At 43.6% G+C, this 19,020-nt stretch overlaps 1 protein-coding gene and 1 non-coding gene across 2 annotated transcripts in view; one reads left to right on the top strand and one right to left on the bottom strand.

Moving 5' to 3' along the window:
- The window catches only part of RBL1 (RB transcriptional corepressor like 1), a 69,186-nt gene that overhangs the window by 17,090 nt on the left and 33,076 nt on the right, over positions 1-19,020 (bottom strand). Inside the window, exons 12-15 of the mRNA XM_049779141.1 lie at positions 14,410-14,547; positions 11,570-11,734; positions 8,718-8,850; positions 8,312-8,572 (exon numbers count right to left, since the gene is read on the bottom strand). Coding sequence (XP_049635098.1) covers positions 8,312-8,572; positions 8,718-8,850; positions 11,570-11,734; positions 14,410-14,547 — 697 coding nt within the window. The remainder of the gene's footprint in view (positions 1-8,311; positions 8,573-8,717; positions 8,851-11,569; positions 11,735-14,409; positions 14,548-19,020) is intronic.
- LOC126019646 (U6 spliceosomal RNA) lies at positions 4,455-4,561 on the top strand. The gene has a single exon (XR_007499278.1). It is a non-coding gene; the product is annotated as a U6 spliceosomal RNA (small nuclear RNA).

Genomic DNA, 19,020 nt, shown 5'->3' with positions numbered 1-19,020 from the left:
GTTCAATCTCAGTATCCCATATGGTTCCTGAGCTTGCTAGAAGGGAACCCTAAGCGCAGAGACAGGAGTAAGCAATCAGCACTGCCAAGTATGGCTGCCAACAAGAAAAATAACAATAACCCAACAAAAAATAAACAAACAACCATAAAAGAAGTGATCCCTAAGAATCAGGATTAAACCCTGAGCACCTCTGGATATGCACATACTCCTCAAAACAAACAAAACAAAACAAGGAGCTGGAGAGATAGCATAGAGGTAATGCGTTTACCTTGCATGCAGAAGGTTGGTGGTTCGAACCCAGGCATCCCATATGGTCCCCAGAGCCTGCCAGGAGCGATTTCTGAGCATAGAGCCAGGAGTAGCCCCTGAGCGTTGCCAGGTGTGACCCAAAAACCAAACCAAACCAAACCCAATTATACCCCAAATGGTTAGAAGGGCTAGAAAGAGGAAAGGGAGAGAGTGGGGAGAGAGAGGGAGGACCAGATGAGTTTACAGTTGAGTTTTTTTGTTTTGTTTTGTTTTGGCCACACCTGGCAATGCTCAGGGTTTACTCCTGGCTGTCTGCTCAGAAATAGCTCCTGGCAGGCACAGGGGACCATATGGGACACCAGGATTCGAACCAACCACCTTTAGTCCTGGATTGGCTGCTTGCAAGGCAAACGCTGCTGTGCTATCTCTCTGGGCCCTACAGTTGAGTTTTATCAACTATTCAGAAAAGAGATTATCATTGATCCTTAGACTCTTCCAAAATATTGAAGAGATGGAAATCCTCCCTAATACATTTTAAGAAGCTATTATTACGCTCATCCCCAAAGCTAACAGAGATATTACTAAGAAAGAAAACTACAGACCAATCTCACTGATGCAAAAATCTTTATTTGTTTTAGTCTTTGCACCAGCAGCATTCAGGGGTTACTCCTGCTCTGCACTCAGAAATTGCTCCTGGCGCACTCAGAGGACTATATAATATGCCAGGAATTGAATCCAGATTAGCTTCGTGAACACTACCACTGAGCTATTGCTCCAACCTGAAATCCTTAACAAAATCTTAGCAAACCGAATCCAAAAACACATCAAAAAAATTATACATTATGACCAAGTGGTTTTCAATCCTAGGATGCAAGAATGGTTCAATATATGCAAATCAATCAACATCATACACCACATCAAAAAAGGAATGATAAAAAACATGACATAACAATTGATGCAGAGAAAGCATTTGACAAGATCCAACATCCATTAAAGGTATGGATGGAACTTTTCTCAAGATAGTAGCAACTGGGGTAGGAGAGATAGCATGGGTAAAGCATTTGCCTCACATGCAGAAGGACAGCGGTTCAAATCCCGGCATCCCATATGGTCCCCCCCCAATTTCTGAGCGTAGAATCGGGAGTAACCCCTGAGCGTTGCCAGGTGTGGCCCAAAAACCAAAATGTAAAAAAAAAAGATAGTAGCAACAACTATATAAAAAGTCCATAGCCAATATTACTATTTTGGGGGGGGGGGTCACACCTGGTGACGCTCAGTGGTTACTCCTGGAAGGCTCGAGAGACCATATGGAATGCTAGGAATCAAACTGGGGTCCATCTTGGGTTGGCCATGTGCAAGGCAAAATGCCCTACCACTGTGCTATTGCTCTGGCCCAGCCAATATTATTATTATTATTATTATTATTATTATTTTGGTTCTTGGGTCACACCCAGCAGCGCTCAGGGGTTCCTTCTGGCTCTACACTCAGAAATCACTCCTTGCGGGGTCCTGAAGCCCCCCGGAGGGGCCCGGCCAGCGGGGATCGGCTGGGGAGGCTCTGGGACAACCGCACCTTTATTTTGTAGAGCAGAAGTTCAACCACACCTGTAAAAAATCTGAGAGAGGTTAATAATAACGACCCAAGGCAATGTCTCACTGCTCAAAGGTAACTTTATTTGACTACAGCTCCTTCTTATATAGTGAAGGAGAAGGGGGCAGTACAAAGGTGATGTCAATCACAGTTTTGGCGCGAAGGTCCATACAAGGCAAGAATACATATCAGGCTACAAGGAACAAAGAAATTAAGTCATTCTCTAAATAAGGAAATGGGCAGTGGGCTAGGGGGCTGGATGACCTTCAAGTCATGATGAACGTGCTGTTTCCATGGAAACTTCTTGTGGCCTTCTAGCTACATTCCTAATTGCTTAACTATCAGGAGGTGGTGCAAGATGTGCTTGTTTCAGTGATCTTGAACAGACAATGTAACCTATACTTATTGATAACAGTTTCGCTGACTTCGGAATGTGAAGTGGCCTTGTTTCTGATAAGGTACCGGGCAGTGTTGCTCTCCTCCGGGCTAGAGTTAATTATATCCTGCAGCTGCACATTCCTTTCTCTTTAGCTCAAAAACTTATAGCAAGACTGCATGTAGCCTTTAGGTGAAAGGCTGGACTATGGCAGAAAGAACAGCAAAATGGCCTCAAACAAGTCACAGTCCCCAACAACTCCTGGCAGGCTCAGGGGACCACATGGGATGCCGGGATTCAAACCACCGTTCTTCTGCAAGCAAGGCAAACGCGCCACCTCCATGCTATCTCTCTGGCCCCAAGCCAATATTACTTTTTTTTTGGTTTGGTTTTTGGGTCACACCCGGCAGTGCTCAGGGGTTACTCCTGACTCTCTACGCTCAGAAATCGCTCCTGGCTGGCACGGGGACCATATGGGATGACGGGATTCAAACCACCGTCCTTCTGCATGCAAGGCAAATGCCCTATCTCCATGCTATCTCTCTGCCCCCCCCCAAGCCAATATTATTCTTAATTAAGAAAAACTGAGGGGCCGGGCGGTGGCGCTGGAGGTAAGGTGCCTGCCTTGCCTGCGCTAGCCTAGGACGGACCGCGGTTCGATCCCCCGGTGTCCCATATGGTCCCCCAAGAAGCCAGGAGCGACTTCTGAGCGCATAGCCAGGAGTAACCCCTGAGCGTCATAGGGTGTGGCCCAAAAACCAAAAAAAAAAAAAAAAAAAAAAAGAAAAACTGAAAACATTCCACTAAGGTCAGGCAATAGGCAAGGATGTCCATTGTCTCTACTCTTTTCAACATAGTATTAGAAGACTTATAGCAATCAGGCAAGAAAAGGAAATCAAAGAAATTCAAATTGAAAAAGAGAAAGTCAGGGCCGGGAAGGTGGCGCTAGAGGTAAGGTGCTTGCCTTGCGAGCGCTACCATAGGATGGACCGCGGTTCGATCCCCCGGCATCCCATATGGTCCCCCCAAGCCAGGAGCGACTTCTGAGCACAAGCCAGGAGTAACCCCTGAGCATCAAATGGGTGTGGCCCAAAAAAAAAAAAAAAAAAAAGAGAAAGTCAAACTTTCTCTATTTGCAGATGACATGAAAGACTCTAAAGAGTCCACAGAAAAGCTCCTAGAAATAATAAATCAATACAGCAAAGTAGCTGGTTACAAAGTCAATACCCAAAAGACAGTTACATTCCTTTATACAAATAATAATTACAGAAAGAAAAATATCCCATTTAAAATAGTGTCAAAAACTATCAAGTACCTAAAAATCAACCTAACAATGAAGGTCAGAGACCAATATATACCATAAAAACTTCAAAGCCTTTAAGAAAGAAATTGAAGGCCGAAGAGATAGCACAGCAATAGGGTGTTTGCGGCTGACCCAGGATGGATCTGGGTTCGATCCCAGCTTCCCATATAGTCCCCCAAGCCAGGAGTAACTCATGAGGGTTACTGGGTGTGGCCCAAAAAAGCCGATCCAGGACCTAAGATGGTTGGTTCGAATCCCGGTGTCCCATATGGTCCCCCGTGCCTGCCAGGAGCTATTTCTGAGCAGATAGCCAGGAGTAACCCCCGAGCACTGCCGGGTGTGGCCCCAAAAAAAACAAAAACAAAATAAACAAAAACAAACGAAAAAAGGGAGAGAGGAAATGAACATACACTTTTCTGAGGAAGACCAGCAGATGGCCAATAGGCACATAATAAAATGCTCATCATAAGTTTAGCATTAGGGAAATCCAAATTAAGACAAAATTGAGATATTATCTTACACCAGTGAGGATGGCACATATCAAAAATACTGGAGCCACAGCCATAGCACACCAGACGACCCGGGACAAGGGTTCTTGGCATTCCAGATGATCCCCGGGCTAGCCCAGTGAACAGCAAGCCTCGGCTTGCGAGCCACATGCGGCTCTTTATACTTTTTTTTACATGGTTCACAGCTCTTCTGTGTGCCGGGCGGCAGCTCTAGGAGTCAGGACTCTACTCCTAGCCTCTGTCAGTGCACGCTGTGTGTGGCTCTCAAAATAAATTTCAATCGTGGTTTTGGCGAGATTTGGCTTAGTTGAAAAAAAAGGTTACCCACCACTGCCCTAGCCTGCCAGGAGTAATTTCTGAGTGCAGACTTAGGAGTAACTCCTAAGTGCTGTTGGGTGTGACTCCCCCCCAAAAAAAACCAAAACAGTGCTCGCTTCGGCAGCACATATACTAAAATTGGAACGATACAGAGAAGATTAGCATGGCCCCTGCGCAAGGATGACACGCAAATTCGTGAAGCATTCCATATTTAAAAAAAAAACACAAAAACAAAACAAAACAAAACAAACAAAAAATAAGGGGGCAGAAAGACAGCATGGAGGTAAGGCATTTACCTTGCATGCAGAAGGACAGTGGCTCGAATCCCAGCATCCCATATGGTCCCCCAAGCCTGCCAGGAGTGATTTCTGAGCATAGAGCCAGGAATAACCCCTGAGCGCTGCCGGGTGTGACCCAAAAAATAACTAACTAACTACATAAATAAAATAAAAACACAAAAAGAATGTATTGTAATTCTTAAAAAAAGGGAACACCTCCCCCCCAAAAAAAAACACCCTACAAAAATACTGGGAATAAATTTCTTAGTAGGGATGGGGTGAGAAAGAAACTCTCATCCACTGCTGGCAGGAATGCTGCCTGGTCCAACCTCTATGGAAAACAGTATGGAGGATTCTCAATGAACTCAAAATTGAGCTGCCATTTGATCCTCTTTGGGTATCTATCCCCAGGACACAAAAACATTCACCCAAAAAGATGTATGCACACTGCTATTCAATTCAGCACTCAGTACAATAGCTAAGACTTGGAATCAACCTAAGTGTCTAACAACAGATGAGTGGATCATGAAGATATGGTACATAGATACCATGGAATGCTACATAGCTATAAGGAATGATGCAATCATGCAATTTTCAGCAACAGAGATGAACCTGAAAAATATGTTAAATAAGCCAGAAGAAGGATAAATACAGAATATCATTTATATGTGATATTTAGAATAACTGCATAAAGAAATGTAGTGGTCTAAATGGAGTTGTCTCTTGGCCCCAGAGTATAGTGAAGAGCAGAAAAGAAACTGCGTGGAGGAGAAACACAAATATGAAGGGATGGAGTCCAGGGTTCAAGTGGTCTCAGGTGCGTTGGATGATAAAAAAAAAAAAAAAAGGACATAGCTAAATATCTATACTAAAGTCAACAACAATGGAGACCCAAAAATCTAACATTCTTTTTTTTTGTTTGATTTGGTTTTTGGGCCACACCCGGCGGTGCTCAGGGATTACTCCTGGCAGGCACGGGGGACCATATGGGACACTGGGATTCGAATCAACCACCTTAGGTCCTGGATCGGCTGCTTGCAAGGCAAACACCGCTGTGCTATCTCTCTGGGCCCATAACATTCTAAATTTTAAACAAGCTGGGGACAAAGAGTAGTGGTATGGGATATACTCTGGGAACATGATGGAGGGATGTCGACACTGGTGGTGGGACTGCCCTTACTTAATTCAATTATGTTTGAAACCCAATATGAAGGACCTTGTAAATCACAATGGTTTCAATAAAATAAAATAATAAAAAAAAGAAAAACAGGGGCCGGAGAGATAGCATGGAGGTAAGGCGTGTTTGCCTTTCATGCAGAAGGTCATTAATTAGAATCCCGGCTTCCATCCATGGGTGCCAGCTCAGATGGCCAGAAGTGGGTTCAGGTGGACTCTTAGGGGTCCTCAGTCTTCCCCCCCCCACCTCCGTACTCCAGGGGGGAGGTGCATGGGGAGTAGGTTGGGCAGATATCTGGCTTCCGGTTTCCTCTTTGAATCTGGAGGCCAGCTCTTGCCAGGTATGGGGTTTGGGGAGGCCCCATGCTGAAGGCCTTCTCCCTAGCCTGGGGAGAGCTGGGAGGCTTGGCAGGCCCCCAGCTGTCCCCCTCTTTTTCCCCTGTACTCCAGCCCACCCTGGGTGCTGGCTCAGATGGCCAGAAGTGGGTTCAGGTGGATTCTTAGGGGTCCTCAGGCTTCCCTCCTCCTTCCGTACTCCAGGGGGGAGGTGCATGGGGAGGAGGGCAGCCAGCTTTGATTTTGAAGGCCAGCTCTTCTCAGGTATAGGGTTTGGGAGTCCCCATGCTGGAGGCCTTCTTCCTAGCCTGGGGAGAGCTGGGATGCTTGGCAGGCCCCCTTCCGTCCCTCTTTTTCCCCTAGACTTCAGGCCTTCCCTGGGCACCAGTCCAGGTGGGCTCTATAGGGGTCATCAGGCTTTCCCCCTACTTTTTCCTACAGTAATGAGAATGCGCTTTGGGAGGAGGGCGGGTCGTTCTAGCACTGATTTATGTTGGGACAGTCACTGAAAATTTTTTCTCCTTGGTCTCCTATTGATAGTATTATATGCATATAGTTTATATATGCATAATATCCATCTTGTATTGTGACCTTGATACTGCCCTTACAAAGCTCATTTCTAATCTTTTACTGCCTCAGTCCCAACCCTTATTTCACCTCATCTTCACTATGCAGGTGAAGTCATGACATGAAGCTCACCACATAGAGTGATGAGTGCAGTTAGAGAAATAACTACACTGAAAACTATCATAACAATGTGAATGAATGAAGGAAATAGAAAGCCTGTCTTGAGTACAGGTGTGGGTGGGGTGGGGAGGAGGGAGATCTGGGAAATTGGTGGTGGGAATCTTGCACTGGTGAAGGGGGGTATGCTTATAGAACCATATGGGATGACAAGGACTGAACTTGGATCAGCCACATTCAAGACAAATGCTCTACCCACTACAATATCACTCAAGCACTTTTTTTGCACTTAAAGTGATAGCTTAATCAAGAAAAACTGTTTGCTTGTATTCAAGACAGGCATTCTACTACAATTGTTTTTTTTTTTTTTTTTGGTTTTTGGGCCACACCCGGTAACGCTCAGGGGTTACTCCTGGCTATGTGTTCAGAAGTTGCTCCTGGCTTGGGGGACCATATGGGACACCGGGATATCGAACCGCGGTCCGTCCAAGGCTAGCGCAGGCAAGGCAGGCACCTTACCTTTAGCGCCACCGCCCGGCCCCTACTACAATTGTTTTTAAGTTCAGTAAGTTGTATTTTTTTTTCCTTAAAAAAAAGTTAAAAAAAAAAGTAAAGGTGTGATAGTAGCAAGAGCCGTTGTTTGCATAGGTCCAAAAAAATGGGGAAAATGGAAAAAAATCCTTGACCTGATTACTAAAAAGGCCTCACCTCAGTTTATTGGCATAAGATAGACTCTGGGTTCCAGGCAAACCAGACCGTCCAACTCATGACTGAAACCTAATCACAATCATTTGTAATCAAGGTGTTTAAATAAATAAAAATATAAAAAAAAAAACTTAAAAAAAAAAAAAAAGAAAAACTGTTGCTCAAAACACTCATTTCTAAAGCTCATATATGAAAATAAATACTGGGTAAGAGAGAATGTTCAATGGCAAGAGTAAATGCTTTGCTTGACCCCCTGAGAACCACCAGAAATGACCCGAGCTCAGAGCCAGGAGTACCCATAATCACTATTTGGTATGATTAAAAAATATCAAATCTGCCTGCACCCCCCAAAAAAGAACTCCTAATAGAGTGACTACTTAATACAATGTGTGTGGTTAACCTAACAGTACATATTTAAAACAATGGCTAGAGTGCAAAGAATATTCAAGTGAACTATTTTATGTAATACGGTATTGGTGGATATATCAGTAGAAATGTGTTTAATTCACAGAAAGTTGAATACTAAGAGTAAGCCAATAATGGACTTGATTGTGTTATTGTAGACTTACTGCACAAGTGGAACACACTGGTGTATAATAATGTAGGTAGGGAATCCGTGAGAACACAATGTATTGGGAAATCTGTACATTCTATTCAATTCTGTGTCAACCTAACAGACTAGGTTCAAAGAAAATAATACTAGATCAGAAATACGATGTGATAGAATCTCGTAAGAAATTCTTTAGCATTTTATTCAATTCAGAAAAAAAAGAAAAGAAAGGTTACCGTGTAGTGGGATGGTGACTTTTTGTCCTGTGGTCCCTGTTACTATTGCTGTGGTCATTGTCAGCAGACTCTGTCCAGGTGAAATTGATATATCAGCAGTAATGCTCGAAGGAGCAATTTTCAATTTTGTTCCTTCTGTTATGACCCTATCCATAAGCGTTTCCTTTGGAGGATCTTCTCCAAAAAGTCTTCTCTTAGCACTCCCTGCAGCAGGAGAACTGTAGCGCTCATGCACAGAAATTGGAGACAATGGTTGCATATCTAATAGAGAAACATTAATTTAAAACAATGTGACAGGTATTCAAAAATAATAAATCACATTCACTATCATTCAACAAATAGTTAAGTCACTATGTCAGGCACTAGGGAGTTCTAAAAATAGCTTACTTAACAGTGCTGAACATACCTTTTCGAAGACTCCCACTATCAGTACGAACCTCTTTGACTCTTGGATGCATTAGAGGAGATGTTGGCATCATAGGAAGATGACCTTGTACATTTATCCCATTTGCAGTTTCAAAGTTATTTGGGAATATAACCTGAAAACAAAATCTCAGCTTAACATTCAGATAAAATAATAATAACTTGGAGAGAAAGTACAGAGGTAAGGCACTTGCCTTGCATGTGATACACACTGGTTTGAATCTCAGGAATCAGATATGGCATGCTGCGTACTGGCCAGGAACAGCCCAGGACCGACACTAGGCATGGCCCAAAACTCAACAATCAAACCCAGAGCCCCAGATATAGTATACACACAGCACTCTAGAACTATATATATGTATATGTATATCCATATCCATTCACTGATGAGAATGTTTGTTTTTTTTTTTTTGGTTGGGACAGACTACTGCATACAAAGCATGTACTCCAGTCCTTTAAGCCATCTGTCTGGCACTGTGATGAAAATTTTATGTGTGGCTCTACACTCAGAAGTCTCAAATAGTGGTGTATAGGGAACCATAACAGGAGCAGATTGAACATACATTGGTTGCTTACAAGACATGTGCCTTAATCCCCATACTATTGCTGGGGTCCACTAAATTGATAAATGTATGACTTGTGTGTATTAAATACACTTTAAGGGTTGAAAGATTAGTAAAATGGCAGGGTTCTTTGGCTTGTATGCAGCAAACCCAGGTTTAATTCTTAGCACCGCATGTAGTCCCCCAAACCTAAGTGCAGAGCCAGTTTTTGGACCACTTTTGAGCACTGACAGGGGTGTCTAAAAATAATAACAAACCCCTATAATTTATTTTTAAAATGTAATTTATTATTATTGATTTTTTTTGGGGGGGTCACACCTGGCTCTGTGCTCAGAAATTGCTCCTGGAAGGCTCGGGATCATAGGAGATGCTGGGAATCGAACCAGGGTCAATTCAGGGTTGGCCACATGCAAGGCAAATTGCTCTATCACTGTACTATTCCTCCGGCCCCTAAAATATAATTCTTTATAATATAAATAGTTAAAAAATAAAATGATAGGGGTCGAAGAGATAGCATTGAGGCAGGGCATTTGCCCTGCGTGCAGAAGGATGATGGTTCAAATCCCGGCATCCCATATGGTTCCTCAGGCCTGCCAGGAGTGATTTCTGAGTGTAAACCCCGAGCGCTGCTGGGTGTGACCCAAAAAACAAAACAAAATAAAATAAAATAAAATAAAATGATAATTTCTTAAATAAGATATAAGCAAAAATTTGGCAACATCAAATTAAAAACATTTGTGTTTCATAGATCATCAAGAGATTAACCCAATTAAAAAAGATCTGAATAAAGATTTCTTCAAAGAAGATACACAAATGGGTGCAGAAGAGAAAGAATAATGACTAAGGTCTGTGCCTTGCTTTTATGTAGCTGATTTGGTTTTCCTCACTAACAACACCTGGGCCTATCAGGAGTGATTCCTGAGTAGAGCCAGGAATAAGTCCTAAACATAGTCTGTTAAAGTTCCCAAAACAAAACAAAATAGACAAATAGTCCAAAAATACATGAAAGGATATATTGAACATCACTCGTCATGAGGAAATTAGAATAAAAACATTTTTTTATTGCCTCCTTAGGTGAACAGAATAAACAAAAGAAAAAGACATGTTGAAGAGAATATGGAGAAGCTAGATTCTTCATAGATTGATGATAGAAATGTTGAATGGTGGGGCTCGGAAGGTGGCGCTAGAGGTAAGGTGTCTGCCTTGCAAGCGCTAGAATAGGACGTCCCATACGGTCCCCCCAAACCAGGGGCGATTTCTGAGCGCATAGCCAGGAGTAACCCCTGAGCGTCAAACAGGTGTGGCCCAAAAACCAAAACAAAGTTAAATGGTGTAACCATTTTGGAAAACAGTAGGAAGTTCACCTAAAGCCTCAACAGTTACTATATGGCCAAGCAAATCCAGTTACTCAAAAGAAACATAAGCACACACAAAAACTTGTTTGAAAGTTCTTTTTTTTTGGTTTTTGGGTCACGCCCGGCAGTGCTCAGGGGTTCCTCCTGGTTCCACGCTCAGAAATCGCTCCTGGCAGGCTCGGGGGACCATATGGGATGCCGGGATTCGAACCAATGACCTTCTGCATGAAAGGCAAATGCCTTACCTCCATGCTATCTCTCCGGCCCCGTTTGAATGTTCTTAACATCACTATTCATTAGAACTAATAACTCACCTGGTCACCAACCAACTGCCTAATGGATAAAGTGGAATATCATTAAATGAAACATTATAAAAAAATACTAGTATCTGGGGCCGGGTAGGTGGCGCTGGAGGTAAGGTGTCTGCCTTGCAAGCGCTAGCCAAGGAAGGATCGCGGTTCGATCCCCCCGCGTCCCATATGGTCCCCCCAAGCCAGGGGCGATTTCTGAGCACATAGCCAGGAGTAACCCCTGAGCGTCAAACAGGTGTGGCCCAAAAACCAAAAAAAAAAAAAAAAAAATACTAGTATCTAAACCTATCAAACACAATTTTAAGTGAAAGAAACCAATCACAGAAGATCACAAATTATATGGCTCCATATCTAACAGATCCAGAATAGGTCCTCATAGAACAGAAAGTGGATCACGAATTTGTTTTCAGTTAGGAAAATGATGGGAGAAAGGGCAGCGACTCATAAGGCTATGAGTTTTTATTGAGGTGATGAATATGTCCTACTATGTAGGTTGTACTTATTTATGAATATGGTAAATACGACTATTTTCCAAGCAGACAAATTGTATGATAAAATAAAATGTAAAATTAATTTACAAAATGATAGGATTATCCTTGCCCTTACTTCTTCACATGTAGGAACTTTGTCTGCAGAAGCGTGAAGAGCCTCCCATAGTACAGAATTGTGACTCCATGCTAAACTCTCCAAAATCTGTTCTTCAATACTGTTTAAGTGTTTGACCATGTCCCTGGAGAGTCCCTCCTCTGAGCGAATCACCACTTCAATGACCTGGAGATGAGGCAAGAAAGAAGATAAGGTGACTGTTAAGCAGTTTTTTCCTTTGGGGGGAGGGAGAGGGGTCCACTCGGAGGTGCTCAGGGGTTGCTCCTTGCTTTGCACTCAGAAATAGCTCCTGGCAGGCTTGGGGGACTATATGGAATGCTGGGGATCAAACGTATGTCTGTCCCTGGTCAACAGAAATCAAGGCAAACGCCCTACTGCCATGCTATATCACTCTGGTCCCATTAAGCAGTTATTTTTATACGAGGCTGCATTTATGACTAGGTTCTGGTCCTATTAATGACAGAACTAGAAATATTATTGAATCATAATTCCATACATTAATATTTATAATTTTTGTTACTCCCTAATATTTATAATTTTTGTATTTTTTTGGTGGTGTTTTGAGGCTACACCTGGGCTGCTCAGGGTTACTCCTGGCTCTACAATCAGGAATCACTCCTGGCAATGCTCAGGGACCAAATAGGATGCTGGGGATCAAACCTGGGTCAGTTGCATACAAGACAAAAACCCTATCTGCTAGGCACTGTTCCAGCCCCAATAATTAATTTTAAGTTTAAAAAGACTTTCTTAAGGAACCAGAGCAATGGTGCAAGTGGTAAAGCATCTGCCTTGCATGCGCTAACCAAGGATGAACTGCGGTTCAATCCCACAGCATTCCATATGGTCCCCCAAGCCAGGAGTAACCCTTGAGTGTCACCGGATGTGGCCCAAAAAACAAAAAAAAGAAAGAAAAAAAAAAAAGACTTTTTAAAACTTGATTGATTGATTGGTTTCTGGGCCACATCCGGCGGAATTCAGGGGTTACTCCTGGCTCTGCCCTCAGAAATCACCCCTGGTGGGCTGGGGGACCATATGGAATGCCGGGAATTGAACTGGGTCCCACCAGTGTTGGCCACATGCAAAGCAAAACACCCTACCACTGTGCTATCTCTCCAGCCCCTTAAAAATATTTCTTTAGGGTCCGAAGAGATAGCATGGAGGTAGGGCATTTGCCTTGCATGCAGAAGGACAGTGTTCGAATCCCAGCATGCAATATGGTTCCCTGAGCCTGCCAGGAGCAATTTGTGAGCATAGAGCCAGGAATACCCCCTGAACGCTGCCAGGTGTGACCCAAACACCAAAAAAAAAAAAAAAAAACCCCAAAACAAACAAACAAAAAAAGAAACAAAAAACAACCAACAACAACAAACTTCTTTAGTGGTTTTTTTTTTTTTTTTTTTTTGGTCACACCAGTGGTGCTCAGGGCTTATGTCCAGGGTTCTACACTCAAAGATCACTCCCAAAGAGGGCTGGAAGGACCAGGCTGAAATATGAAGCTTATCACAAAGAGTGGTGAGTGCAGTTAAAAAAATAACTATACCAACAACTAACATGACAATGGTAGTGAGAGAAATAGAATGCCTGTCTCAAAGACAGGCAGGGGGCGGGAAAGGAAGAAGATGGGGGACACTGGTGGTGGGAAAGTTGCACTGGTGAAAGGGGGTGTACTTTTTTATTATTGAAATTCAACTACAAACATGTTTGTAACTATTGTGCTTAAAGATATCATTTTTTTTTGGGGGGGCATACCTGTTTGATGCTCAGGGATTACTCCTGGCTAAGAGCTCAGAAATTGCCCTTGGCTTGGGGGGACCATATGGGACGCTGGGGGATCCAACCACTGTTTCTTCCTTGGTTAGCGCTTGCAAGGCAAACACCTTACCTCTAGCACCATCTCACCGGCCCCAAGATATCATTATTAAAAAAAAGAAAAGAAAAGAAAAAAAAGAGATCACTTCCAACAGGGCTTGGGGGACTATATGAGAAATGGAGGTCAAACCAGGTACGGTTATAAGCAAGGCAAATGCTCTATCTGCTGTGCCAATGCTCTGGCCCTAAAAATATTTGCTGGAGAGACAGCACAGTGGTAGGGCATTTGCCTTGCATGTGGCCTACCTGAGAGGGACCTGATTCGATTCCCGGCATCCCATATGGTCCCCCAGCCTGCCAGGGGCAATTTCTGAGTGCAGAGCCAGGAGTAATCCCGCTGGATGTGGCCCAAAAACCAATCAACCAAAAATCAATCAATAAATAAAGTTAAAAATAAATAAATAAAAATACTTTTGGCTTGCTTAAGCCCATGTTCTCCCTGGAACACACATCTCCCTTGCTTGTCTCTTGTTTCTTTGCTTATTTCCGTTACAAAAGAAGCTTGAGTTTTTGCTCTTGAATAAATTCTATTTTTATTTATTTATTTATTTATTTTTGGTTTTTGGGTCACATCGAGTGGTGCTATGGGGTTATTTCTGCTCCTGTGCTCAGGAATCATATGGGCTGCTAGGGATCAAATCTGGGTTGGCCACGTTCAAGGCAAATGCCCTACCCGCTGTACTATTGCTCTGGCACAGAACACGTATTTCTTTCTATAACAGGTTTCAATAAAAACTACCTTGCTTTGGGGGTGGGAGAGACATCACAGTGGGTAAAGCACTTAGTATTAGGTTCAATTCCCAGTATTCCATATGGTCCCTCTAACACTGCCAGGAGTGATTCCTGAATGCAAAGCCAGGAGTAATCTCTGAGTAAAGTCCAGTGTGTTCCCAAAACAAAACAAACAAAAATAGAATTATGGGGGCAGGAGAGATAGAATGCTATAGAATTTCCTTTTCCTTTTACCTTACCTTATAAAAATAAAATGGTGGCAAATTGAGAACTTCAATAATCCAAGGAAAAGTACGAGGTGAACTATAGGCAAAGAGTACAATTTCCAAACAGCAGGCCATCAAGGATCGATGAAATATATCCTGCTCCAAAAGAACCTTGAAAATAAAAACTAGAGTTCAATATTTTTCATCAATTTTAGTTAATGATAACCTATAAATAAGATTATAAAGGCCTGTTCTTCAAGCCTGTATTCTCTGTTGAACACAATTTTGTTTAGGTGTGTTTATGTCTCCTGGCTTTCTCCACTCTGGAAAAGCCTGATACCATATCTTCTCTTCCTTCTTTCCCTCCCTCCCTATTTTAGTTTTGGGCCATACCCAGTGGTGCTCAAGGGTTACTACTGGCTTTACAAATTGAGAAATCGCTCCCGGCAAGCTTGGGGAACCATATGGGATGCCAGGGATTGAACCCTGATCCATCCCGGGTCATTTACATGCAAGGCAAATGCCCTACCGCTGTGCTATACCGGCTCCCCATCCATTCATATCTTTTTTGTTTGTTTGTTTTTTTGTTTTTGGGCCACACCCGGCTGTGCTCAGGGGTTACTCCTGGCTATCTGCTCAGAAATAGCTCCTGGCAGGCACAGGGGACCATATTCGAACCAATCACCTTAGGTCCTGGATTGGTTGCTTGCAAGGCAAACGCAGCTGTGCTATCTCTCTGGCCCCCCCCCATTCATATCTTTCTTTTTTTTTTGGTTTTTGGGCCACACCCGTTTGACGCTCAGGGGTTACTCCTGGCTATATGCTCAGAAATCGCCTCTGGCTTGGGAGGACCATATGGGACGCCGGGGGATCGAACCGTGGTCCTTCCTTGGCTAGCGCTTGCAAGGCAGACACCTTACCTCCAGCGCCACCTACCCGGCCCCCATTCATATCTTTCTAAGTAAATTTCTTTTTTTTTTTTTTTTTTTGGTTTTTGGGCCACACCCGTTTGACGCTCAGGGGTTACTCCTGGCTATGCGCTCAGAAATCGCCCCTGGCTTGGGGGGACCATATGGGACGCGTGGGGGATCAAACCGTGGTCCGTCCTATGCTAGCGCTTGCAAGGCAGACACCTTACCTCTAGCGCCACCTTCCCGGCCCCTCTAAGTAAATTTCAATAAAATCTATCTTGCTTTGCCACAAAGAACAAAAAAAAAAAAAAAAAAAACCCAACAACAAAACAAGCAAATACCTTAAAAAGAATACAAACAAGATAAATAGTACATCATTATACTGAAATGTAAGATAAAAAATTTTGAATTCTTTTTTTTTCTTTTTGTTTTTTGGGTCACACCTGGCAGCGCTCCGGTGTTACTCCTGGCTCTATACTCAGAAATCACTCCTGGCAGGCTTGGGGGACCACCTGGGATGCCGGGATTAGAACCACTATCCTTCTACATGAAAGGCAAATGCCCTACCTCCATGCTATCTCTCCGGCCCCAAAATTTTGAATTCTTAAACTAGTATAGCATTTCCTACATTTCTTTTTTTTTTTGGTTTTTGGTTTTTGGGTCACACCCAGCGGTGCTCAGGGGTTACTCCTGGCTGTCTGCTCAGAAATAGCTCCTGGCAGGCATGGGGGACCATATGGGACACCGGGATTCAAACCAACCACCTTAGGTCCTGGATCGGCTGCTTGCAAGGCAAAAGCCGCTGTACTATCTCTCCGGGCCCCAGTAAAGTTTTCTTAGTATAGTCAGTATAATCACGCTCAAAGGTGTACCAGTCTTAAATTTAAAAGAGATATATGCAAAAATCTGGTTTGAAATTAGAATACTGATTATTAAAAATAATCAGTCAATGTAGTCATTCCCATCAAGAGGACAGCACTAGGTCTGACTAGTTCATTTTTTTTCTTTAAGGGCCACACCTGGTGACACTCAAAGTCACTCCTGGCTATGCACGCAGAAATCGCTCCTGGCTTGGGGGACCATATGGGACACTGGGGTATCGAACCATGGTCCATCCTAGGTTAGTGCGTGCAAGGCAAAGCCTTACAGCTCTGGCCTTATTAGTTCATTTTCTTTTTTTTTTTTTTTTTTTTTTCTTTTTTTTTTTTTGGTTTTTGGGCCACACCCATTTGACGCTCAGGGGTTACTCCTGGCTATGTGCTCAGAAGTTGCTCCTGGCTTCTTGGAGGACCATATGGGACGCCGGGGGATCGAACCGCGGTCCGTCCTAGGCTAGCGCAGGCAAGGCAGGCACCTTACCTCCAGCGCCACCGCCCGGCCCATTAGTTCATTTTCTTACTGTGACAGTTTCATAAGTATTGTTTTGTCAATGTAAGAATTTTGTTTTGTTTTTGAGTCACACTTGGTGACGCTCAGGGGTTACTCCTGGCTTTGCGCTCAGAAATCATTCCTGGCTTGGGGGACCATTGGTATGATGAAGGGATCAAATCGGGGTCCTAGGCTAGCACATGCAAGGCAGATGCCTTACCACTTGCGCCATCACTCCAGCCCCCAATGTAAGAGTTTATAACAAAACACTGAATTAAAGGGATTATAGAGGTACAACAGACTTTTTAATAGTTCAAAAAAAATATTTGGGGCCGGAGCAATAGCACAGTGGTAGGGCATTTGCCTTGCATGTGGCTGACCCAAGTTTGATCTCCGCCATCCCATATGGACCCTGAGTCTGCAAGGAGCTATATCTGAGTGCAGAGCCAGGAGTAAGCCCTGAGCACCGCTAAGTGTGGCCCCCAAAACAAAAATAAATATTTTTGGGGGGCCACACCCGTTTGACGCTCAGGGGTTACTCCTGGCTATGTGATCAGAAATCGCTCCTGGTTTGGGGGGACCATATGAGACGCCGGGGGATTGAACTGCGGTCCCTCCTATGCTACCTCTAGTGCCACCTTCCCAGCCCCCCAAAATAAATATTTTATAAAGAAGATAAAATTCTACTCTACCACTCAGTTTAAGATTTAATGTAAGAGATGTAAGGGGTCAGGGCAATAGTATAGAAGTTATTTGGGGGGCCAGAGAGATAGCATGGAGGTAGGACTTTTGCCTTACATGCATAAGAACGGTAGTTTGAATCCCAGCATCCCATATGGTCTCCCAAGCTGCCAGGAGCGATTTCTGAGCGTAGAGCCAGGAGTAACCCAAGCGCATCTGGGTGTGACCCCCAACCTCCCAAATAAAAAGAAGTTAGTGTGTACACTTCGTATGAACCTAACCAATCCCAGCACATGGTCTTAGTCTAAGCCAGCGATGGCGAACAAGTTCAACACAAAGAGCCAAAATTTTAAACTGTGAGAGAGCCACACCACGCAATGACCTGCCAAAACAGACAAACACTCACACAAAAGCATCTAATTTGAACAATAATATATTAAACACATATTGCATTTTGCCATTTTGAGTGAGAGTAAAAATCCTGTTCGCCACCCCTGGTCTAAGCATTACCAGGTGTATCCCAGAAGACACCTGAGCCTTCCCTACTGTCCTGGTAGTCTCTGGCACCACAGGGTAGTAATGCATCTGTGGGTCCCACCCCTGAACTACAGGCCTTGTTGGTTGAGTATTGCTGCAAATAGTCAGGACCCCCTAGGCACGTCAGTTTTTGGTTTTAAATATGATATTTGAAGACTGGGGAGATGCTCAAAGGACTAGAGTGAATGTTTTGCATGTGGGAGTCCTGGTTTCTATACTTAGCATTGCATGACCCTCAAGGACATAAAGGAAGCAGCCCCTAAGCATTGGCAGGTGTGGCACAAAAAACTAACTGGGCGGGAGAGATAGCACAGCAGTAGGGTGCTTGCCTTACATGCAGCCCACCCAGAAGATGGTGGTTCAATTCCCGCATCCCATATGGTCCTCCGGGTCTGCCAGGGGCAATTTCTGAGCATAGAACCAGGAGTAACTCCTGAGCAACACCAGGTGTGACCCAAAAACCAAACCAAACCAAACCAAAACACAACTAACTAAATAATAAAAAAGTCAAAACCAGTAAAGAGAGCCAACGACAATACATCCCCCCCCCCCCAATCCCTAGGACAATTTGACAAATACCAGCTGGATTAATAGTTAGGGGCATTTCAATAATAGCTAGTTAGCTAGCTAAGAAATAAAATAAGGGCCCGGAGAGATAGCACAGCGGCGTTTGCCTTGCAAGCAGCCGATCCAGGACCAAAGGTGGTTGGTTCGAATCCCGGTGTCCCATATGGTTCCCCGTGCCTGCCAGGATCTATTTCTGAGCAGATAGCCAGGAGTAATCCCTGAGCACCGCTGGGTGTGGCCCAAAAACCAAAAACCAAAAAAAAAACAACAAAGTAAAATAAAGTAAAATAAAATAAAAACTACAAAAACCCAACTACCACAATGACAAAAATCTAAAGGTAAAGGATCGTGATAGTGTATTAAAGATTAATTTTTAAAATATTTTTTACTGTGATCAAAGTGAATTACAAGTCTTTCACAGTAATGTTTTTTTTTTTTTGGTTTTTGGGTCACACTTGACAGCGCTCAGGGTTACTTCTGGCTCTACACTGGGATGCCGGGATTCAAACTATATTCCTTCTGCATGCAAGGCAAATGCCTTACCTCCATGCTATCTCTCCGGCCTTCACAGTGATATTTA

Source organism: Suncus etruscus, chromosome 9, assembly GCF_024139225.1.
Source record: "Suncus etruscus isolate mSunEtr1 chromosome 9, mSunEtr1.pri.cur, whole genome shotgun sequence".
Lineage (NCBI taxonomy): Eukaryota > Metazoa > Chordata > Mammalia > Eulipotyphla > Soricidae > Suncus > Suncus etruscus.
The sequence above is the reverse complement of the archived record's forward strand: the minus strand, read 5'-3'. Positions and strand labels throughout refer to the sequence as shown.